Source organism: Nicotiana attenuata, chromosome 2, assembly GCF_001879085.1.
Source record: "Nicotiana attenuata strain UT chromosome 2, NIATTr2, whole genome shotgun sequence".
Classification (NCBI taxonomy): Eukaryota; Viridiplantae; Streptophyta; class Magnoliopsida; order Solanales; family Solanaceae; genus Nicotiana; species Nicotiana attenuata.
In genome coordinates, this window is record NC_031990.1 from 27,940,023 (window position 1) to 27,964,284 (window position 24,262).

At 41.4% G+C, this 24,262-nt stretch overlaps 3 protein-coding genes across 4 annotated transcripts in view; 1 reads left to right on the top strand and 2 right to left on the bottom strand.

The window, feature by feature from the left end:
• LOC109206040 (probable vacuolar amino acid transporter YPQ3) overlaps positions 1–2,074 on the bottom strand; it is a 3,860-nt gene extending 1,786 nt beyond the window's left edge. For both annotated transcript variants that reach the window (XM_019368816.1, XM_019368809.1), the window contains exons 1-6: positions 1,722–2,074; positions 1,421–1,463; positions 1,274–1,300; positions 1,051–1,149; positions 849–958; positions 219–390 (exon numbers count right to left, since the gene is read on the bottom strand). In XM_019368816.1, coding sequence (XP_019224361.1) covers positions 219–390; positions 849–958; positions 1,051–1,149; positions 1,274–1,300; positions 1,421–1,463; positions 1,722–1,975 — 705 coding nt within the window. In that variant the 5' untranslated portion in view covers positions 1,976–2,074. The remainder of the gene's footprint in view (positions 1–218; positions 391–848; positions 959–1,050; positions 1,150–1,273; positions 1,301–1,420; positions 1,464–1,721) is intronic.
• Positions 15,399–20,811, bottom strand: LOC109206055 (protein YeeZ). Its single transcript, XM_019368826.1, has 8 exons — positions 20,324–20,811; positions 20,108–20,200; positions 19,067–19,145; positions 18,496–18,574; positions 16,781–16,820; positions 16,561–16,695; positions 16,272–16,409; positions 15,399–16,000 (listed from the first exon to the last, which is right to left on the bottom strand). Exons 1-8 carry the CDS (start codon positions 20,545–20,547, stop codon positions 15,721–15,723), a joined length of 1,068 nt encoding a protein of 355 aa, XP_019224371.1. The 5' UTR covers positions 20,548–20,811; the 3' UTR covers positions 15,399–15,720.
• LOC109206065 (lysM domain receptor-like kinase 4) lies at positions 21,515–24,198 on the top strand. The gene has a single exon (XM_019368834.1). It carries the CDS (start codon positions 22,086–22,088, stop codon positions 24,024–24,026), a length of 1,941 nt encoding a protein of 646 aa, XP_019224379.1. The 5' UTR covers positions 21,515–22,085; the 3' UTR covers positions 24,027–24,198.

Below are 24,262 nucleotides of genomic sequence, written 5' to 3' on the forward strand. Positions count from 1 at the left end.
GGGGGGGAGATATTCTCAAGTTGCCTTTGGGCATCATGGGACAGGAACAAAGGATGCTTTTAGAATATGCTGGCATAGCACTTTTTGGAGTACACACAGCCAGTAAGCAATTTTTATGAGCAAGTTGCCAGAGCAGTAAACTTTTGTTTTGCACATTATACATCCACTAAAAGATTATATCAACATAAAAATTAATAGCACGAGGAGATTTCACTTACAGATCGTGGGATAGGCTTGGGTTGGCTCACAGAAATATTTAATGGTGCATTAACTGTGTCCTCATCTGAAGAGTAATCGTGGTTAAGCCCCACTGCTGACGGTCCACTTGCAATAGGCCTTAGATTTGACCTGAATGGCGGGGTTGCACTGCCTGCCAATGATCTCGCAGACCTGCTCTCAAATACTTAATATTCTTAGTAGCCTTAGTCAAATCTTCTTTTGTTTTGTCTAAATATCTGAAATTCATTTGTCCAAATAGTCTGAATTCGGGCAATAAGCGCTCCCCACCAGAAATTCCTTTATTCCCTGGACTTAGACCAGAGCCCTTTGATTAAAGCTGGAGGAACTAGACCAGAGACCTTTGATTAAGGCTGGAGGAACTCATCTATCACACGACATCCCGTGTTGGTAACTTAGTCTAATTATTATGACGAAGCTAATTACAGATAAGTGTATTAAAATGTGTAGATTGGTAATCTGAAAAAGGTATACGTCAAATCATGTTAATATACCATAATTAAAAGACACATTTTGTGTAAGTATTGTTTCGATAAATACACCAGCTAGACGGGGCAAGTGCTCGTTTTAAAATCTCAAAGTAAACAAATGGAGAAAAAGCAGAGACTCACGTGAAATAGAAGTCCATACGGCGTGAAGCGGATACTCCTATGCCTTTGGGTATTGGAATGCCTGAGTCTGTAGGTTTTTGTGGTCTCAAAGGCTTCTTCACTTCTTCAACCTAATTAATTAAGTTAATCAAATCATCTTTCTATAAGCTCTTATTGTTTCACTGAAATAGCACATTACAGACTTGGAAACTTTAATTTGTACCTCTTGACCAGAGTCATCATCTCTGTGTTTCCAGCACTTATAGAAATAATCATAATACAAGCTTTGCAGCACTAGTATTATAGTAGTAGTTGTGTATAGCTGTTCCATAGCAGATCCATTAGAATAAAGAAAAAGAAACTAGTAAGTATTATTTAGTAAACATAAATCAGCTTTCAATTAAGGAAATAGAAAGATGGGAATAATGTACAAGCATTTGTATTACCACAGCTGTGTACAGTTGAGTCGGCAACTGCATGAAGATAGAAAGAAATAAAAAATTCAGAGACATCACCGGCGCGCAATTCGATGACAGAAACCAAAACGGTTTAATTAACTTCATGATTATATTTAAAGTTTTAATTAAGCTCACCGTTGCAGGCTCAAGAAGGCAACCTGCTAGATTGAATATGTCACTGCATCGAACATAACGAACATATATACATTTTTAATTAGAATGGTTAAATTAAGAGGTCCTATTGAAAGAAAGAAAAGTCCTACAGCACACTGATTAAATATTAGTAACAACTAAAATTCAATTCCAAGCAAGTCAGAATCGATTAAATGAATTTTCTGTTCATGTCAATCCTGAACTTTGGTGTGTTAGCACGTCCTAACAAAAATTGTGAAACTGAAGAAAATGGTGAGAATGAAATAAGGTAAAAGAAACTAACCCGCCAACCCAACCAAGAAGAAATAGAAGTGAAACGCCATGGCTGGATTTAGTTCTGAAGTTGGTGATAATTTGTGGGACTTCAGCGACACCCCAACAGAAGAGGCTGACAAGACCAAAAGCAAAGGAGAACTCATCACTTAGGTTGCAAAGGCAATCCTTAAAATACCTGTTCACCCAACCAATACATGGTTTTTTCTCCTTAATACAGTACGTTATTGAATTCTTCTGCCGTAATAACATTAGGTCCTTCATTTCTTCTCTTAGTTTCTACTGTTTAGTGTCTGTCTTCTAAGGGATGAAGAATCGAAGAATAAACAGGGCGACACATATATAGGATATTAACCCCTCGGTGCTCTATGTGGAACAGAAATGCTCAACACTAGGACAAAATATAAGAAAGACATTCTCGACTCCTCGGAGTCTGTGACATTGTTTCCTGATTTTACGTTCCTACCCCTGAACTTCTTTCAATTGACAAGTACGCTAAGATGGATTAAGTTCAAAACCATATGAGACCACTTTTTTCTTCTTTGCCCTTCAGTAATTTGCGCTCATCACGAAAAAGAAAATTTGATAGTAGTAGTTTCGAATTTATTGTGCTTTTTACACTGCTATGAATATTTAATTTGCTATGCAAAATTGTCGAATCAAAGCTTATTATTCAACAATGTTTAGTGAAAACTTTTAATCACAGTGTGCCTTATTACCTGCTTATAAGATAACAAGCATAATGCTAAGAAGTTTAGTGAATTCCATTTCATTTAAATGAAAATGATATTGCTTTCATTAAATTCAATCTGATTTTTAGCCTTTATGCTACTCTTTCCTTTCTATGTTTACCCTTCGTTTAATAGCATAATTTGAAATGTAAAAATGTGGTTTAGACTTTAGCTAACTGAAACGTGTTTATAGCAAATTTGAATAATATACATTACGTAATATTTAATACTAATATCTTATTTCAAGTACTTGCATTATTGGAGGTAGGAGATCTTTTATTTAAATGGTTCAACCTTACATTCCACGAACGGTAAGAGTGTCCGTTTTATCGGATAGAGTATATCGGTAATGATAGCCTCTTTATGTTTTTGATTTGTTGGTAATCCTGATATCAAGCATCACACAGTATTAGTTTTTCGTCCCAATTTATGTAAAGGTATTCGCATTTCGTGAGTTAAAAGAATTATTCCTTGCCCGGATTTCTTTTATTGTCTTTTAAATATTTTGAATTATTTTGTGACTTATATCATTTTTACATAGTTTTCAAATATGCCAATTTATTTCGAAAAATCAAAAAATTATATGTCCAAATGAATGTCAAATTAAATTGTTTGAATTTCGAAAAGCGAAATGTGTCATATAAATTGGGATATATTTAGTTTTTTTGTCTACCTTGTCTATGTTTGACCAAAAGATATTGAAACCTTTTTGGTTAGATCAATCAACGAAGATAAAGAGGTAAATCTCAACCAAGTATAATAAAATCTAGATTAAATGATGTAAGAGAAAGACAAGATGATCGATGCTTCCTTATATGTCGGAACCAAATGATTACTCATAAATATGATAACTTCAAACGCGGAAAAATGTAGTAATGAATGCGATTGACCAAAATAAGATGATGTAAGGATTTCAGATCTGTATTCAGCAAGCAAAGTTGTCTTTTTTGTATTCACTTTCTTCCCCTTTTACAGAGCATTTCCCTCCTATTTATAAGGGACAATCCCCTTTCAAACCCTAAAAAGGTACAACACAAAGAATATTCGAAAAGCATATTCCTAGTGTCTCCTACTACGCTAACACTACTGCAGACGTCGTGTGTTCAATTTAACCACTTGTTGGTCGTCATCCTTTATAATGACCGAAGGATGCTATGTGTAAGGACCTCGTTCCTCGCCGCACTCAATAATGGTCGTGGTCGTCTAAATTTGGACCTATACAGTTAGTCCCTCGGACATCATCTATACCTGCGGAGAAATTTGGTTTGTGAATCATAACGGTTTGACCAATGACGGAAGAGCAGTGCGCTTTACGGTATCTTGGGTTGTGTGTCCTATTGGGAAATGACGTCACTTCCACGTGCGTCATCATTACGCATTTTTCCGAGACAGAGACTGAGGGTCTGTCGCTTCGGTTTTGGTGCCATGGGCAGTCTTTCGCTTCGATTCCGGCGCCATCCAACCCTATAAATAGGTAAAGGGTTTGTTTTTTCAAAAGCTCTAGGTCATTTCTCCTCTAGTTATTCCTTCTCGTATCTTTAGCTTTGTTTTTGCGATTTCTTAACTTCCTCTCTTCCGTTCATTGTTCTTGGTTTCTTTTGTCTCGTTAATACATTTTCCACCGTAAATATGCCTAGAACACACCGGTCAAGTGAAGGGATTTCTGACGCCACCCCGTTATCCATGGCGCTTCCTTCTGGTGGTGAGGACACGATAGCCGGGGAGGGGGACAGCTTTCCCAATGTAGATGAGTTGTTACCGAGACACCCTATGTCTCGAAGTGACTTTCTTAAAGATCCTGACCCTACTCCCGTTCCGGTAGTGTCTGAAACCGAGCAGGCCCATATAGATGCCATCCGCACTAAGTATAGCATTCCTCCTCATGTCGAGATGGTTTCGGCGGGGAGGGACTTCGTGGAGGTCCATAGACCGGGGTATTGTGATTTTTACAAATACCCCTTTATAATTGGTCATTCCTTCCCCCTTCTCCCGTTAGCGGAAGAATTCTGTCGGTTTTATTAGGTTTGCCCGGCGCAACTTTCTCCGTACACGTATAAAATATTTTTGGTGTTGACAAAATACGCGGAGTTGGCGGGGTGCGAAGTTGACATCCACCACCTCTTGCACTTGTTTTCCCCTAGTTTTCACAGGGGTACTATGGTACATTTGAGGCACCATGAGACCAAAGGGCCGGTGGTCGGAACTAACGACCGGGCGAGCCGTAAGTTTTGGCACAAGTATTTCTTCGTCAGAATTGAACACATTGTGTCGGACCCCGCTGGATTCCCGGAGCGGTGGAATGATAATCGTAGGTGTCTCAACTTGCTTACTCTCTCTTTTTTCTTTGTTGTGTTCAACTCAGTATTTATCTGCGGCTTTCTTTTGCAGCTATGGGCGTGCACCCCGTCCCATTGCCGGTATAAGGGACTGGGTAGCCCGTTTACTGCTTCACACAGTGGAGACCCGAGATTGGCCTGCTTTTGTGAAACGTTTTAGGCCGAAGGTCTCATCCGGTAAGTGTTTTCCTCTGTACCGCTCTTCGGCTATTTGCCATTATCTATTGATACGACTCCTTGTGATGACAGGTCGTGGAGCTTCTAGGCGAAGGGCCCCAGTCCCTGCATTTTGCCAGGCCATCGCCTCGGCGGGAATGCAATTTACTTTGGAGGAATCCGTCCGAGAGGGTCGTGCTCAGCCGGTGCAGGTGGGAGACTCCTCTCGTGATATGGTTGTGAGGGAAGAGACCTCCTTTTTACCGGTCTATCACCTCGTGGATGAGTCCTCTTATGGGGACGAACCTCCGTTGAGGAAAAAGAGGATGGTAGAGCTCGGGAAAGAGGTGGATGCTGATATTGGTAAGAGCAGGACGGGTGCGTCGGAGACAGCACCTGTGCCCGCATTTATGGCGGACGCTATTTTGGCGGGGAGGTCTCCCGAGCAGGGGGAGTATACCAAGGAGGGGGGTCTGTGCGTTCCGCTGAGGGTGGCGTATCATCTACTGTTGGAGGGGGCTTACGCATCGAGGGCGACGGCTCAGGTTCTGACGTCGACCCAGGGGATGTCCGAGAATTTTTGGAGCGTTATACTCGCGTGGAGGTTAGAACAGAGGGTTCTGATTGACACATAGTCATCCCCGGGGACTACGACTAACTGTCGAACTGTGACCAGGTGGCTTCCGTTTTTGCCCCCTTATGTGCTGCTCCTGAGAGTGAGGCACTCAGAGCGATGAGTGATGCCGAGTTGTCGCGGAGCGTTTCCGGCATGGCTCTACGGGTAAATGCCTCTCTTTTCTTTTTGTTGTTGGATCTGTTTTACTATTCTTGGCCTATCCTTTTGTTCTAACTTTTTCTTATCACATTAGACCCTCATCATGGAGATCGAGCGCGAGCGTCGGGAAAGGAGGAGGACGACCATCTGTGGGAAGATGTCTTCCAAGTATCAAGAATATCGTACCAAGCATCGTGCGATGGCTGATATCTTCACTCAGGATCGCGACTTTCAGGTTTTCCGCGATGGGCTTAAGCAGAGGGAGGATCAACTGGCGCGTAAGGTCGAAGAGTTGAGAGAGAGATATGAGGACCTTATGAAGGCCATTGCCCATTGTAGTGAGCTTGAGGTGGCCCTTAAGGTCAGGGAAGATGAGCTTGAGATAAACAAGGGAGTGATGGCTGAAAACGCCGACCTCCAAGCAAATGTGGCCTATTTAACTGCCAAACTGGACATGAAGGCAGCAGAGGTCGTTGATCTTAAGAGTGAATTGAGCGCAAATGCTGATGGATTGGCCCACGCCGAAAGGGATAGGGCCACTGCCGTGTCTGAGGCAGCGACTTTAGAAGACGCCCTCCGTGTTTGTAAATTGGAGGGGGACAAGGAGGCGAAGGCGTCTGTGCTTAAGGTAGCGGGACTTGAGGGGCGTATTCAAGATTTGGAGGTGGAATTGTCCGCGTTAAACATGTGGCTTCTTTGAGAACGGAGGACGTGCGACATCAGTCACAGCCCTCTACATCCCATGCATCGGCTGATCCTGTCGTGCCTCGCCATTTGTATGAACTGTGGGTTCACGCTGAAGCCCGGCTCGATGTGTATAAGGCTCTCCATATTGACGGGAGGGCGTTCGAGGTAGAGCTTCGGGATGTGCATGCCAAGGCCGTGCATCTCGTGAGGCATGCGGGTATGACCCCATCACGCCTGGCGGGGATGATATTAATTCTGACGATGCGGACAAACTTGCCTCCTATTCTTGGTACGAGGAGGTGTATGCCATAGGGAATGCTGTGGCATAGTATTCAGTTTTATTTACTTTTGCTTCGCATTTTTGTGAGGGCATCTTTGAGCCCGTTGTAAAAAAAACAAGCACTTTGTACTATATTTGTTGTAATGAAAATTATTTTGGTCGTGTACCTCTGAGTTGTTTCCTTTTTTTTTGGTTTATTCGACGATGACCTTTGCCATAGTCATGTTATTCCGAATCTTTGTTGAAATGTTAACCCCGTTGTGTTGTGAGTTTAATTTGAACTTTTTTCGTTAGCAACGGCCTTGGTCGTAGGGATGTTACTTTCAAGTTGATGCCGAAGTAGTATCCCGTCGTAGTTTACCAATGTCGAACTCCTTTCTGTGATGATGACCTTAGCCATTGGGATGTTACTTTCGAGCTGGTGCCGAACTAGTATCCCGTCGTGGTTCGAGTGAAGTCGAATCCTTTTCTGGCGGTGGCCTTAGCCATGGGGAGTTATTTTGACTGTGTCAAAATGTTAACCCGTCGTGGTTCGAGTGAAGTCCAACTCTTTCGTGGCGATGACCTTAGCCATGGGTGTTATTTCGACTGTGTCGAAATGTTAACCCGTCAGGTTCGAGTGAAGTCGAACTCTTTCGTGGCAATGGCCTTAGCCATGGGTGTTATTTCGACTGTGTCGAAATGTTAACCCGTCGTGGTTCGAGTGAAGTCGAACTCTTTCGTGGCGATCGCCTTAGCCATGGGTGTTATTTCGACTGTGTTGAAATGTTAACCCGTCGTGGTTCGAGTGAAGTCGAACTCTTTCGTGGCGATGGCCTTAGCCATGGGGTGTTTTGTGTGCCTGTTTCATTCATACATTGGAGATACTTGTCGATTTCATACATTTATTGGAGTAATTTCATTCGTATATTGGAGATACATATCGATTTCGTGCATTCAACGAGTAATATCCTTGTATCTAGTCCCTTCATTGCGCGGCCTGGAGATGCTATCGACAGGCTGGGCGATGAATTATACTTTGAACATTAAGACGACTCCCTTGTCGCCTCGTTAAAAACCTCCCCGAGAAAACCCGATTGGGACAAAAATCAGGTGAGGGAAAAAGAGTGCGACCTAGATGACGTCATTTCTTAGAAGTGGAAATATTTGAGGTGGGCGACATTCCAGTTGTTTTGTAGTAGTTTTCCCTCCATCCGACTAGAACGCTCCTTTGCTTGCTGCTGCTGTGATTTTATATGGCCCGTCCCAATTCGTTCCTAATTTTCCTTCGTTCGGGTCTTTTTTTGCCTATGTTCTGGCTTTGAGGACGTAGTCCCCGACTCTGAGTGGTCGTACTTTGGCCTTCTTGTTGTAATACATTTCTGCTTGTTGTTTTTGGGCTATCATTCTTATGTGAGCCATGTCCCTTCGTTCTTCAACCTCGTCTAGGTCTTATATTCTGTTTTCGTCGTTGCTCAACCCACTCTATTTGGAGTACCTCAGGCTGGGCTCACCGACCTCGACGAGTATGACTGCATCGGTACCGTAAACCAGTGAATACGGTGTCTCACCCGTGCTGCTTTTTGGCGTTGTGCGGTAGGCCCATAACACTTCTAGTAGCAGTTCCGGCCATAGCCCTTTGGCCTACTCGAGCTTTTTCTTTAATATATTTAATATTGTCTTGTTGGAGGATTCTGCTTGACCGTTTCCGGCGGGGTGATACGGTGTGGAGAGTATCCGCTTGATATGCCATTTTTTGAAGAATTCAGTCATGTTTTTCCCGGTGAACTGAGGTCCGCTGTCGCAACTAATTTCTTTGGGGATGCCGAATCGGCATATGATGTTTTTCCACATGAACACGATGACTTCCTGTTCACATATTTGAGCGAACGCATCTGCTTCCACCCATTTGGAAAAGTAATCAGTTAAAACCAAAAGGAAGCGTATCTTACCTCGCCCTGCTGGGAGGGGTCCGACAATATCCATCCCCCATTTTATGAACAGTCATGGATAAGTGACGGAGTGCAGTTGTTCGCCCGCCTGGTGTATCATAGGGGCGTATTTTTGGCATTGCTCACATCACTTGACGTAGTCTGCGGCCTCTTTTTTCATAGTAGGCTGGTAGTATCCTGTACGAATAAGACATCCGACGAGGGCTCAGTTGCCTGTATGGGCGCCGCAGTGCCCCTCATGTACCTCTTCGAGCACACGCCTTGTTTGATTTGGTCCGAGTCATTTGGCCAAGGGACCGCCGAACGTCCTTTTGTAAAGGTCGTAGTTTATGAGGCTGTATCTGGCTGCTTGTATTCGAAGCTTCTTGGCTTCTTTTTTATCTTGTAGGAGTGTTCCCTCCTGCAAATATGATATAATGCGGTTGCGCCAGTCCCAAGTTAAATTTATAAAATGTACCTCGACTTGGTCTATTGATGAGAGGAGGAGGGTGACCACGTGCTCCTTGGGATGTTTTTAGTTGCTGCCGCCAGCTTGGCGAGACCGTCTGCTTTGATATTTTGCGCTCTTGGTATTTGGTCGAATCGGCATTCATCGAATTCTGGTAGCAGCTTGTGGATTTCGGTCTGGTATTTCTGTAGCCTCTGCTCCTTGATCTGGAAAGTCCTAGTAACTTGGTTTACGACAAGTTGAGAGTCACAGTGGAGGATGACTCGTCGTGCACCATATTTGAGGGCCAATTTCAGTCCTGCAATTACGGCCTCATACTCGGCCTCATTATTAGTCATTTCAGGACACCGTATGGATTGGCGAATCACTTCGCCCGTTGGGACTTCGAGTACGAGTCCCAACCCAGATCCCGACGCATTGGATGCGCCGTCGGTGTAAAGGACCCAAAGGTCAGGTCGCCCAGGAGAAGCGCGAAGTGCTTCTTGTTCGACCTCCGACAGTATTTCCGCGCTGAAGTCAGCGACGAAGTCGACGAGTACTTGTAATTTTATCACAGTTCGCGGTTGATATGTTATATCGTGTTCGCTCAATTCTATGGCCCATTTGGCCAATCTACCCGGCAGCTCGGGTCTATGCAGGATCTCCTGAGGGGAAAAGTTGTCACCACTTTTATGGGGTGACACTGAAGATATGGTCTAAGCTTTCGTGAAGCTACGACCAACGCTAGAGCCAATTTTTCGAGGTGGGGATACCTCGTTTCGGCGTCAACTAAAGTTTTGCTGATATAGTAAATCGGAGATTGCGTACCTTTGCTCTCACGGACCAAAACCGCGCTTACCGCGACCTCAGAGACGGCTAGATAGACAAGGAGGCATTCACCTGGTTCTGCCTTGGCGAGTAACGATGGTGAGGACAAGTAGGTTTTTAATTTTCTCAGGGCATCGACACACTCCGAATTCCACTGGAGCCTGTTGTCTTTCTTCAGCACACTGAAAAACTTATGACACCTATCTGATGATCGTGAGATAAATCTTGATAGGGCGGCTATCCGACCTGTCAGTTTTTGAATCTGTTTTTTCCTGGTTAACATTTTCGGTATTCCTTTGATGGCCTTAATTTGATCCGGGTTGACCTCGATGCCTCTTTGCGATACCAGGAAATCGAGGAACTTGCCCGAGGTTATGCTGAAAGCACATTTTTCGGGGTTTGGTTTCATGCCGTACTGCCTTAATATGTCGAAGGCTTCCTTTAGATGATCGATATGATATTCTTTCCTCTTAGACTTAACCAGCATGTCGTCGATGTAGACTTCTATTGTTTTGCCGAGTTGGTCTTTGAACATCTTGGTGACCAATCTATGATACGTCGCTCCTGCATTTTTTTAGTCTGAACGGCATGACCTTATAGTAGTACGTTCCTTGGTGAGTGATGAAAGTAGTTTTCTCCTGGTCTTCTTCCTCCATGAGGATCTGGTTGTAACCCGAGTAGGCATCCAAGAAGCTTAGCAACTCGTGTCCTGCTGTTGTGTCGATGAGCTGGTCGATGTGTGGCAATGGAAAGGAGTCTTTTGGGCAGGCCTTGTTTAGATCTGTGAAATCTACACACATTCGCCACTTTCCGTTTTTCTTCTTTACCATGACCATATTGGCGACCCACTGGGGATATTTTGACTCTCGGATGAAACCGTTTGCGAGCAACTTGTCGACTTCTTTGCTGACAGCTTCATTGATTGTAGCGTTGAACTTCCTCCTTATTTGCCGCACTGGCGGGTAGAGGGGGTCAACATTCAGTTAGTGCGTGGTGATGTCTTTCGGGATACCTGGCATATCTGCATGGGAGAAGGCAAACAAATCGGCATTGTCAGTTAAGAATTTATGAAACTTACGTGGTTCCGAGAGGTTGTACCCGATATAAGCCTTTTTCGTGTTGTCGTTGCCGTCTAGTAGGATGGGATCGATATCCTCTATTGTCGACTCGGATGCTTCCACGATGTCGGGATCCTTGATAACGTCTGTTCGTTCGTGAAGCTTGATTCCCGACATCGCTGATTGCTATGCTTCCACACTTGCCCCTTTTAGCTGTTGGGTTTGGGTGCAATCTTGGGCGATGCGATAGCATTCCTGTGCGGTGCGTTGTTCGCCCCAAATACTGAATACTCCCCATGGAGTAGGAAACTTGATTACTTGATAGAGACTGGACGGGACTGCTCGCATGGAGTGTATCCACGGGCGCCCTATGATGGCGTTGTAGGTTGTATCTTGGTCCATGACGTGAAACGTCATTTCTAGGGTGACTCCTCCGGCTAGGACTGGTAGCACTATCTCTCCAGAAGTCCGCTCGACTGCATTATTAAAACCTTTTAGTGTTATATAACGGGGTATTATTTTATCTTCAAGTCTCATCTGTACGAGGACTCGAGGATGGATAATACACGCGCCGCTCCCGTCATCTACCATTATTCTTTTTACATCAGTATCTGTAATACGTAAAGTGATAACAAGAGCATCGTAATGAGGGAAAGACAAACCGTCGGTATCTGACTTATCGAAGACGATACTATCTTCGAGGTCATCATACCGTTCATGAGTAATCGATTGTTTGAGTTTATGTGTGGTGGTGAACTTTACATGATTGATTGCTGTGTCGTCGCCCCCGCCGATGATCATCTGTATAGTATGAGCGGGAGAAGGCGGTTTTGGAGGTCCCTGGGGTTGTTCGCGTCCGCGGGAAAAGTTAGCCCGTCCTCGATTGCTCAACAATTCTTTCAGGTGTCCCCGATTCAGCATTCTCACTACCTCCTGCCGTAGTCCTATGCAATCTTCGGTTTTGTGACCCCTTTCCTGGTGGAATTCGCAGAGGGCGTTCAATTTCTGTGTGCTTGGGTCGGACTTCATCTTTTGCGGCCATTGTACCTTGGTACCGAGTTTCTCCAGTGCGTACACTATTTCTGAAGGAGAGACACAAAAATTATGAGCAGATAGGAGCGGAGGCATACCTTTTTCGTGTCGATGTTGCGCTGCATGTCGAGAAGGAGCATCTGTGTGCCGTGGAGGAGGTAGGATAGATGTCCTGATGTAGGGCTGATGCCTTTCTCGGCCGAGACAGGGTCCCAATTGATCTCTTCAACCGTCGTTGCGACAATCTCTCCTTGCTTCGGTTTGAACTGATGTCAACCGTTGGATCAGACTGTTGAGGTCATCCTCATCGGCTCTTACTTCAATGTAGTATGCGTTGTGGATTTTTTCCCAAGTGGTTGGAGGGTATTTCATGAGCCTGATTAATAATTTTCTGGTCGCTCTCGACCCGTTCCTGTTTAGTCCGTTGTGGAAGGCTGCTACCGCAATTCCCTCTGACACATTTGGCAAGCTCATTCTTACCCTGTTGAACCGAGCTAAGAAGTCCCCGAGTCCCTCGCCGTGCATCTGCCTAACGGCAAATATGTCGTTCACTATGGCTTCTGCCATTTTGGCCCCTGCATGGGCAGTGACAAACTTGTCTGCCATTTCTTAAAACGTTGCTATCGATCACGCCAGTAGTTGGGAGTACCAAGTCAGGGCTCCCCCTGTTAGGGTTTCGCCGAACTTTTTTAGTAGCACCGATGGTACCTGTTCTTTCGAAAGATCGTTACCTTTTACGGCTGTAACGTAGTGAATGATATGATTTTCTGGATCGGTGGTACCGTCGTATATCTTTAGGTAAGGTGGCATTTTGAAGGTCTTTGGAATGGCGTAGGGGGCTGCTTCTTCATTGTATGGTTGCTCGATGAATCGACCAACGTCCCGTTTCGGCAACAACTTTGGGGCGCCCGGTATTTTGTCAACCCTCTCTTGGTGCTCCTTCATCTGGTCTCGGAGCGCCCTGTTCTCATTTTCCATCTCTTCCATTTCCTTTAAAACGGCTGCAAGCGTGTCATTACCTACGTCATCAGCAATATGAGTGTTACCTGTATGGGGGATACCTTGCTCATCAGCGATCGTCGTGGTATCTACATGTGCAATATTTCTGTTATCCCTTTGGGTGGGTTTATCAAATATGTTGTTCAGAGTGCTTGTTAGCCATTCTTCCAGCAGTCTTCGCACTGCCGGCGTTGCCTCTCCTGTTATTGATGTGGAGGCTTCCTTGTCGCGTGAAGCAGTTACGCTTTCGTGCGGGGGAGGTGAAGCGTCTCCCCTGGATGTGGTGCTTGGGGTCCCGTTTTCGTTATTTTCCCTGATGTCTTCATTGATGGTGTTCAGGAGGTTTGCTGTGACACCTACTATTGCTTTTTGCCTTGCATATTCTTTCCCTGCCATTGTTAATTTGTGCAAAGCTAGGAAGAGGTGACTATCCCTTTTTAAGATCTAGATGAAACTAAGATCTTGGCTGAAGAAATCCCCACAGACGGCGCCAAATTGTTTGACCAAAAGATATTGAAGCCTTTTTGGTTAGATCAATCAATGAAGATAAAGAGGTAAATCTCAGCCAAGTATAAGAAAATCCAGATTAAATGATGTAAGAGAAAGACAAGATGATCGATGCTTCCTTGTATGTCGGAACCAAATGATTACTCATAAATATGATAACTTCAAATGCGGAATAATGTAGTAATGAATGCGATTGACCAAAATAAGATGATGTAAGGATTTCAGATCTTCAGTAAGCAAAGTTGTCTTTTTTGTATTCACTTTTTTGCCCTTTTACAGAGCGTTTCCCTCCTATTTATAAGGGACAATCCTTTTTCAAACCCTAAAAAGGTACAACACAAAGAATATTCGAAAAGCATATTCCTACTGTCTCCTACTGCGCTAACACTACTGCAGACGTCGTGCGTTCGCTTTAACCACTTGTTGGTCGTCACCCTTTATAACGACCGAAGAATGCTATATCGTAAGGACCTCGTTCCCCGCCGCACTCAGCAATGGTCGTGGTCGTCCAAATTTGGACCTATACAGTCTATACTTTTATTATTAGATATTTATGTTAAAGAATTTAATGTTCAAACTGTTTTCGTGTAAAAATTACCTCTATAAATCCAAACCTATATGGAGACGAAACAATGTTGTCCGGACGCAGCATACATTCAAATACAACACTGCTTATATGTACTTATTTAGCATCTAGCGTCAGGTAACTCTTCAATACGTAATTGGGGACCCTATATATGGACTACACAAATTCTGATTATATATTCCCATGTTGAATTTTAACTCCTTGGATGTATGCAAGAACAACATGATGAATAAGTTACGCTATATTGGCCAAGTTCAACTAGTAATTGCAAATCTCTCAAACAATATCCAATGTACATATCCACATTCAGTCTGCTAACACAAATAAATCTAACCGTTGTATTCTACTACCGGGGTGGACCAACTTAATTAGTGCTCTTTTTGTCTTTAGGGGAAAAACAAGCCTAACCAACTAAGTTTTACATCACGTACCATGCGATACTGTACTCTTTTGGGGTTCCTTTCCATGAGATGTTTCTGAAGAATAATCCTACACGCTCTTTAATTTTAGAAGACCGGACAGAATTTTAAATGCCTATTTTGATTCAATAAAACGTACTAACTTGCTCAACTGGTCAAATCTGAAATGAGAGATTAGATTATGACCTATTACGTCTTAATTCATTGTGATCTAATTAACAAACTTTGAGAGCGATAAACCACGAATAATGGTTCAATACTCAAACCATTGTAATTAGTTTATATTTGATTCAATCTGGCTATTCGAACCTTAGGAGTGACAAATATGACATAGTATTAAACAGTAACACGCGCATTCTGTTTTAGTTAACTGGTTGAGTTATAAACAAATTTCAAACCACTAGGGTCAGACGATTTATTATTCAATTAGACGTTGAACGAAGTGATGGAGGAATGGAAACAGTAGCGACAGCACGCAAGACAGAAGAGAAGCGTCGAATGGGGCAATTCATCATTATCCTTTAAACAACTTGACCTGCAAAACACACTCAGGATAGTATAGCGACAAAAGAGGTTTCATATATGCGGCGAACATGCGCTGCAGCTGCTGGATCAGATGACTTTGACACGTATCCTTAGTCACTTACACTTGTGCCATATCTACATGGAGTATTATTATCACATTTGACAAACAACAAATGATGGTTATCCTCTATTCTTCCGAGAAAGCTGTGATACTTTTTGCCTTTAATTTTTGAGATATCCAAGACTCACAACCTTAACCACTATATAGATATGGAATATTAATAGAATTGATTTTAGATTTAATTAATTTTAAAAGCTAGCTCATAAAATAGAATTATGTAAATCGTTACAAGTAAACGGTTGTTCCATTTTTTCAATTAACGTGGCACTTCACGAGACAGGAAAGTATATGTAAATATCCCAAAATGAATCTGGAAATTCTCTTGTCCTCTTGTTTGATGTTTCCACGTAGCTGTATTCTTTTTCAACATACAATACAGTTTCATCTTAAATTTCCAACTCCAAGACTTGATTGTCCAAATTTCAGAAAGAAAAGATAGAAAAGACACCACCGTGTAAAATGAAGAAGTTACGGTTTCGGCTGGGGCCCTCTCTATGTGTTAAAATCCAACTAAATAAGTGCAAAAAACAGAGTTTGAACCCAATAAATTAGAAGCGTGACAGAATTTTGAATTTGTGTTCAAATCCTGAATCAGCCTCTGATGGAACTAATCAACTTTGGCGAAATGGATTCTCCATGTGCTCAATGATGCTCCTCAATCCAGATTCATACGTAGGGTAAAGCAGTCTCACTCCCAGTTCTGATTTAATGCGTTTATTGGAGACTCGCTTCTCTCCCCTTGAAGCTTCCTGTGGATTTAGAGACGCCGCGTCTTCAGAAGACTTGTTTGAAGTTAAGTGGCCTGGCCATTTCTTCTCAACCAAGTTCCTAGCAAACGTAAATACCTGCTCTCTAGGAGCAGGGTCGTCATCAACTACGTTGTATATCTTCCTGAAATGCCAAACCAGACAATCAATTGATTAAAGATGAAATGACCTGGAAGTTATTGCACATAGAAACCACGAGCAGAAGCAAATACACAAGTGAGCTAAAAGCGTCTTCATGCCAGTCAAACTATTACCAACTTCAGAGGCTTAATTTAATAGATCAACACAGCAGTAGACAAGAATTAACTTAGAAAAATAAAAGGGAGAAAGAAGCTTCATCAACATAATCATGTAATTTACTATTTGAGACAATCTTATTGGGTGAGCGAACGTACCCAGGAGATGGCCTCTGAATGCTCGCCTTAAGTGCCTGCCAGATGTCAGCAACGTGAATACGTGATGTATAATGCCTAGAAAATCTCATCTTCTGACCTTTTGACAGAGGCTCCTGCTTGAGAATGGTGTCAATAGCACTGCATAAGATGCCAGCGTAAGGATCAGTGAGCAACTAAATCAAAAGTGCTCCCCCTCAGACTAAGCGCTAGCTTGTAATATACTTTGAGAAAATACAATTTCAATGTCCAATTAGAGTAACACATCATAGCTGCGCATACACTTCACTACCTTCTACCAGGACCGTATATACCACCCAGTCGAAATATTTGGGCAGTGACTCCCACATCACAAGCCAGATGTAACCACCCTTCCTCAGCAGCCATCCTTGCTTTTGCCGATTCAGTTATCGGCCTTGGTCGAAACCTGCCATATGATAATATGCATAAATCTAGGATGACTACTCTGAACGCAGCAAAGAGATTTAAATGCTTGGCTAATGTAAACTTACTCTTCATCAACCCATGCACCACCAGAGTCGCCATAAACACCTATTAGTCCAAAAGAAAAAACGAAATTCTCAGGATCAACAGTCAATACTCAATAACATAACTTTGCGCATACAGTCTGTTTAAAGAATCTTTTACCATGTAGCAATGTAAATACCTACACTTTGGTTTATCCAAGGAAAGAAGCTAGCATGTCACAGGGATACAGAGTTATCAAAGGCAGGCTTAAAGCACGCTTAAGCCCTAAAGCGAGGCTCAAAATATGTTGAGCGCTTCGCCTCGCTTAGCGGGCGCTTCAGTGTTGTCATTGAGGCTCTAAGGCAGACTTTTCCTTGCCAATGAGTGTAATCCTGAAGAGGCCCCACTAAACAATTCATATTTCACTTTATCGTAAATTTTCTCTAATTTCTTTGTCCATATATTTGGTATTCATGCTTATAGATATTAGTCTTGGACTACACATACATATTTGTAGTTTTTCTCCATTTGCGCCTTTCTTCGTTAAAGTCCACACTTTATTTTGCATTTTGCGGTTAAAGCCCCAACAAACCTTAGAGTTTTTTTGCACTTTTCACCTTTGATAACACTGATGGGATATATGTTCTTTTCAGAATATATAACCAGAAATATACTGGTACTCCCTCCATCTCAACAAGCCGACCACCTTCACTTTTAGCTTCCCAAAAACTCGAGCTCTTTCTTCAATAGAAAAGTTTTGGGCACAATACGACATTGGCCGAAACTAGTTTGCATTCGCTAGCCAAAAAATGTATAAAATATGTATATTATATGTATGTAATACACACATACACAAAAAAAAATATACATTTTGTCAGATATTATTTTAGGAAGCGGCTAAAAATATACATTTTTCAAAAGTTTTTTCCCTCAAGTAATTTAGATCAATATAAACTTATACTAATTCATACATTGTTTCTAACTTGATTTGACATCATTCCTACAAATTGTTCCATTTGTTCACATCTCAAACAATTTATTAAACTACTTTTCCTATACCAGCCTCAATATAATAGCCCACCAAAATATTTTATTATAATAAAGCTGGGGGACAAATCAGGTTTAGCTTTTCAGAAAGGCGCAAATGGAGAAAAACTACAAATATGTATGTAAAAGGTAGATATACTTCTCAAAGTAAAAGGTAAACACACTGACCCATATAAGTCATTTATTTATTTTTTGGCCATTCGTTTGATAAGTGACTACAAAGATAGATAAGCAAAGAAGTACACTTCAATGGACTTGAGCAAAGAAGCAATAAGAACTCAGCTGGCATTTAATTTCGATGAAAGCCAAGAAAACAATTAAGGTTGCTCTTTTATGTTGTTTTTGTTTTCAGATGTTGCTGTAACACCTGAATTGACAAACTAATCTCTCCACGGGAAAAAGAAAAAGAAACACATGAACGTTCTTCATTCAACCAATGGCTTCAGAGAGATCCATTTTTCACCGATATAGTTGTAATTGCCTTAGAGAAAGCAAAGTCACATTTACGTAATTTCCTACTTTTCAAAACAATTTTTTCCTTTCTGTAAAGAGAAAAAAAGATGAAGAAAAAGAATGTACCAAGTACTCTTGGAGAGGAGATCTTGAAGAAAAAGGATTTTCAGTTCACCTTGATAATTGTGTTAGGTAAAAATCAGACTTTTGAATAATACAAATGCACATAGCTTCCAGCATGAGTGACAGAATAACGTACTCGTTGATGACAAGTAACCAAGCCACTGGAGGTTACCATCCTTCAGTCTTTCTTTTAGGAGCTCTTTATGCTGAAGCATCTGCAGTACACGCAACTATTAATGGACATAAAAGCAAGTAGAAAGGTAAGTAAAAAACTTCAAAAGTTTTTCATGATATCATACAGCTCGCTTCCGGATTCAACAGTTTTTTGAAGGTCCCAAGTTTTATGGCTTCTGTGCATGAACTTACCTTATTGTTAGATTCAAAAGTTAACAATGTTCGATTTAACAATGTTCCTAACTGTTGAACATAATATCGAGACTGTCCCTAAGAAGAACTCTAACACCTAAAGAAGCAGAAAAAAAATTAAGAAAATTTTTTAAAAAGACACCATAATTAACTTCCCTATTTTAGCTTTTATTTTTAACGCATAGTTCATATTCATATCATGACAGAGAAAATGTCATTGAGGAACATTTACAATTAACACCCATCAACAAAAATGTTGACATGGGAGGTCCTACAATTAACACTGCCTATGCCTGTCATATTGCTTACTAAAATTGTAGCATAACATTGAGCAAATTTACCGGATCACCAACACCCAAAACTGGAGGGATGGAGATAAGAAGGTGTGAGTGGCATTTCATGATATCAAGGACCTCAAGTCTGAAAGATAGAGCAGAAATACTAATCAGAACAGAGGGAAAGATAGGAACAGGGTTTCTTCTAAAAACCTACTGACAAACATGGAGGCTTAAATATGTGACCGCTACCACTCACGCCTAGACCCGAAATCAATCAACACATTAGTAAAGATAAATGAAAAAGGACCAAACTGTGACCTTTTTACTTGATAAAAAAGACCAAACTTTGACCTCATTAGGATGAAAGTAACTGATACAGAAAAAGTGAGAGAAGAACTGCCAAAGAGACTTAATTTGCTCTATAAGAAAGAATTTTATCGTTCACTCCATTCAGCTAAGTAGTGTAAAGGGGTAAATACAAAAGGAACAACCAGAGATCAGTTCAGGAGTTCTTGGCTATTAAAATCTTCCTTTCAAATCTTCTGATTCCACCAATTCGAAGTTTAAACATTATTACATTTATAATTAAGATTTCACTTGCCTAGTTAAGCATAGCCACATGATTTGCTTCTTTCCATTAGCCTCTTAGAATTCGATTTTTCTACTGTTGTTTTCATTATAAGATGAGAATAAGCCAGTCTTTTTTCTAGCGCTTATTGCCTTTGACAGTATCATGCAGAATAAAATCCCAAGGCAGTCACTCATCCCTAAACTGATACATGAGGAATTCAGGAAATGACCACCAGCAGCCAGATGGGTTGGTTCATTCATATTCAGCTTCAGACAAAATTTGCGGCAACGAACTACCTTTCTATGTTATTATGATAAAGTTGAGGGCGAGCTTGGCACAATAATAGTGTTGCTCCTTTGGTGAGATCACACAAGTTCAAGGCGAAAGCTACCTTCAGTAGCCAGGGAGCAGTAATAGAAGCCCCAATGTCCCCTCCCCCCTCCCATACCTATTCCCATTCCCATTACTTAAAGAGGAATGTCTATGCCTAGACCAATGAATATTCATTTGGGGGGGATGTCTGGAAAACTCACTGTGGTTCATTGGCGTCAAATATATGAGCATGGAACCCCATTTCCTCTAATTTCTGTTTCCGGGCAGTAGTAGTACAACTTCCTGTAACTTCCCTACACAATTCAGAAATGTTATACAAATGGTCAATCTCCAATATGTACTATAACAGCTCGCTTCTTTCACGACTTCAACTAGTACGGAAAGAAGAAAAAAGATAAAGTGGAAGGTTTATTTACCATCCTTCGCTCTTCAAATCTGCAGCCAAGAATTGTCCTACGAAACCCATGCCCAGTAGGAACATTCCATTTTTGGAATCTGGTTTCTTAGTGCTCGATTCGTTACCTAGACTGCACCTGATATAGGGGCAAAACAATAGCGTTTTAATAGAGGACACTCCGGCAGTTTGAACCTGCCGGAGTTGAATTAACGCCGGCTGGCTTGGTAGCCGGCAAATCTCCATTAAAATGGCTCTACTCTGAAACTTTCAGGTAGTGGTTAATCAGAGGTACTGGTCTCTCAGTTAAGTGGAAAGCCGAAAGCTCCAAGCCCATCCCAAAGCGCTTTTGGGCTCAATAATAGTATGGCCCGTATCAGTGACTTGGTGCTATTGGGCCTCAATAGAAAGCCCAAGAAGAACGACGGTTGCACAACTCAGAAGTCATCACCTTTGCTTGTAGTTTCATGGCAAATACATAGTCTATCCCCTAACTTGGACGCCAAATCTGGCAGACAGAGCTAGAGGCAGACTGGATTTAAAAGTTGTGAGGTACTATTATCCAATAAAAATTTAGGCAAATGTTAGAGCCGGAATCAAACTCAGACAACACACTAAAAGTCAAATTGTGTCCCAAATCGGCCAATGCATCAGCTTAAGACTTAAATTTTAGGATGCTAATTAAAATATATATTCCTGTTATTTAAGACACACACACACCTCCTACCCTTTGGATAGGTCCGTCTTTGACACAGTTGTGGTCCAACGGACTTTTTACACACTCAACATTTTAGACTGTCTGAGATACACTGTTCTTGTGCTTGATCACTTGTATCACACGCCAATTAAAATATGACACATGTCATTACGCAAAAGAAAAAGGAAAAAACTTAATTTACATCCCAATTAATATTTTTTTAAGAAAATGAAAACATAAAAGAATCCCCTCCCCCACCCGTCTCTCAGCTTCTCCTAAGAACTTTTGTCCAAAAAGGTTTGAATTGGTCAACTTAGTATAAGTAGTACGATATTTCCAGGTAAGTGTTGCTTTTATGAATATCGGCTGTAGTATTTAATTTAGGTCTTTGGGTCCTCCCATTACATATTTGATGCTCCAGTCAATTTTGTAGAGCTGCTTGAAAGGTCTCCACACGCTTTCTCGCCTACAAAATTTCCTTATGCCAACAGTTAGGGCGGACCAATTGCCTATAAAGCCTACATATCTTTTGTACGTGAGAAATTAGCAAATTCAGTGACAGAAATTGTTCTTACCAACTATTTCTTTCAATTGTTGCTTACTCTTCGATTTTTCATGTTTTTATTATTTTTTACCTCCACCAAGTGAATTTTCATTTTATTCTGAATAAAGTACAGTGGGTGTTTAATAATCATTCTCCGGTTTTTGGGATGTCCAAATGCAATGTCCAATTGCTTGTAGTTAGATTAGATTCAACTGGATAAAAGAGAACAACTGCAATAACGACGGGTCTGGCAGTAGACACAATATTTAATGTCAAAGCGTCAACCTACCAAATTATTTAGTGATTAAATAATACTATATGGTGATTGATCAATTATTCCTGTTGACTTTTATTACAACAAACCTTTCTTCTTTCACTTATTCCTACACGCATTCACGTTGAAACTTTCTTCTTCCAATTAAAACTCCAACCTCCAATCTTTTGAAACATTATTATGCCGCGTTGATATAATTTCTGCTATGCTTATACAAACAACAATCTCTTGAACTCCTCTTTTTTCTCTTTGTTTCTTCTGAGCTGAAAATGAATTATTATTCTCATCTCATCAGTGTATTTACCATTATTCTTGCTTCTTCCTCTGTTTCAATTCTTGCACAACAGCCTTACATTGGAAAGGGAACAAACGTCTGCAGCAGCCAAGATAACTCCAATTCTGCTTTTGGGTACTTTTGTAATGGCGTTAACCGCAGCTGCCAATCTTATTTGACCTTTAGATCTCAACCCCCTTTCACTTCAGTGGCCTCAATCTCTTCTCTACTTGGTGCTGACCCTTTGGAGCTTTCTCAGCTCAATTCAGTTGCTCAAAATGCCACCTTTGACACAAACCAAATGGTTCTTGTTCCTGTCACGTGTTCTTGTGCAGGTCAGTATTATCAGGCAAACACATCTTATGCCATAAAAAAGGATGATACTTTCTTAACCATTGCAAATAATACCCTAGAAGGCTTGTCTACTTGCCATGCTATCAACGCTGAGAACAAAGAACAAGCTACTAATCTGGTTCTTGGTTCAAGAATTAATGTTCCTCTTCGATGTGCTTGTCCAACAAAGAATCAAACTGATGATGGTACAAAATATCTGCTTAGTTACTTGGTTACTTTTGGAGAATTTGTTTCCCTCATTAGTGATAAATTTGGGGTGGACACTAGAGCAACACTTGCTGCTAATGGACTATCAGAAAATGATGCTACTATTTTTCCATTCACTACTCTATTAGTTCCTCTTTTGAACCCACCTGTGAGTTCCCAAGTTGTAGGAAATTCTCCACCGCCGCCTCCTCCATCAGCACCAACACCACCTGCTGTTCCTGTATCAAATAATGGCTCAAAGAAGACTTGGATATATGTTGTGGTTGGTGTTGTTGGAGGAGTCGTCGCTTTGTCTCTTTTGGGGGTGGTTATTTTCTTCTTCTTCTTTAGGAAAAGGCAAAAGAAAGCTGATCCACAGTTTGTTTCTGAAAGTTTTGAATCAGTTGAGAAACCATTAAATAAGAAAGTTGAAGATGAGTCTGAGGAGTTCTTGGAAAGTTTATCCAGTATAGCTCAATCTGTTAAGATTTACAAATTTGAAGAGATCAAAACAGCCACAGAAAACTTCAGTCCTACATGTTTGATTAAAGGATCTGTTTATCGGGGCACGATCAATGGTGATTTTGCTGCTATAAAGAAAATGAGTGGTGATGTATCCAAGGAAATTAATTTGCTGAGCAAAATCAACCATTTTAATCTTATTAGCCTCTCAGGAATTTGTTTTCAAGATGGCCACTGGTATCTTGTTTATGAATATGCTGCCAATGGACCATTAACTGATTGGATATGCCACCAGAATAGTGATCAGAAGTCTCTTAATTGGACACAAAGAGTACAGATTTCTCTTGATGTGGCCACAGGGCTTAACTATTTGCATAGCTACACATCCCCTCCTCATGTTCACAAGGATCTAAACGGTAGTAATATTCTTCTGGATGGCGATTTAAGAGCCAAGATTGCTAATTTTGGTCTAGCAAGGTCAGCGGATGGAGAAGAAGGTGAGTTTGCCTTGACAAGGCACATAGTTGGGACCCAAGGTTACATGGCTCCTGAGTATTTGGAGAATGGTCTAGTCTCCCCAAAGCTGGATGTTTATGCATTTGGAGTTCTGTTGCTGGAAATTCTCACTGGAAACGAAGTTTCTGTTCTATATGAAGGCTCGAGTACAAACTTGACTGATGTGTTGATCCCTGTGCTTCATGATGAAAATACTAAGGAGAATCTGAGCAACTTCATTGATCTTTCTCTGCAAGGGAAGTACCCTGCGGAACTTGCCATTGCCATAGTCAGATTGATCGATAACTGCATAAAGAAAGATCCTTCTCATCGCCCTGGTATGGATGAGATTGTCCAATCTCTTTCAAGAATTATGACAGCGACACACTCTTGGGAATTGTCATTTAGCATTTCAGTATCACCACAAAGATTGCCCTAAGCCTAGATCAATGAGTGTAAGCTTTATTTATTTATTTTTTTTTTTTTGGGTTTCCCTCCTCCCACGTCTAGCACGATATGCTATGTGCATAATGTTATTACCTTATTGATGGATTTTGAAGAGCTATTGCACCAATTACCCTACATAAATATCAGTTTAACATTTCAATCAAGCCACCTTATGTTCTCTCAGTTATGTTCTTTCTAGCTCTGTGTAATGCATGTAGTCCTCCTCAT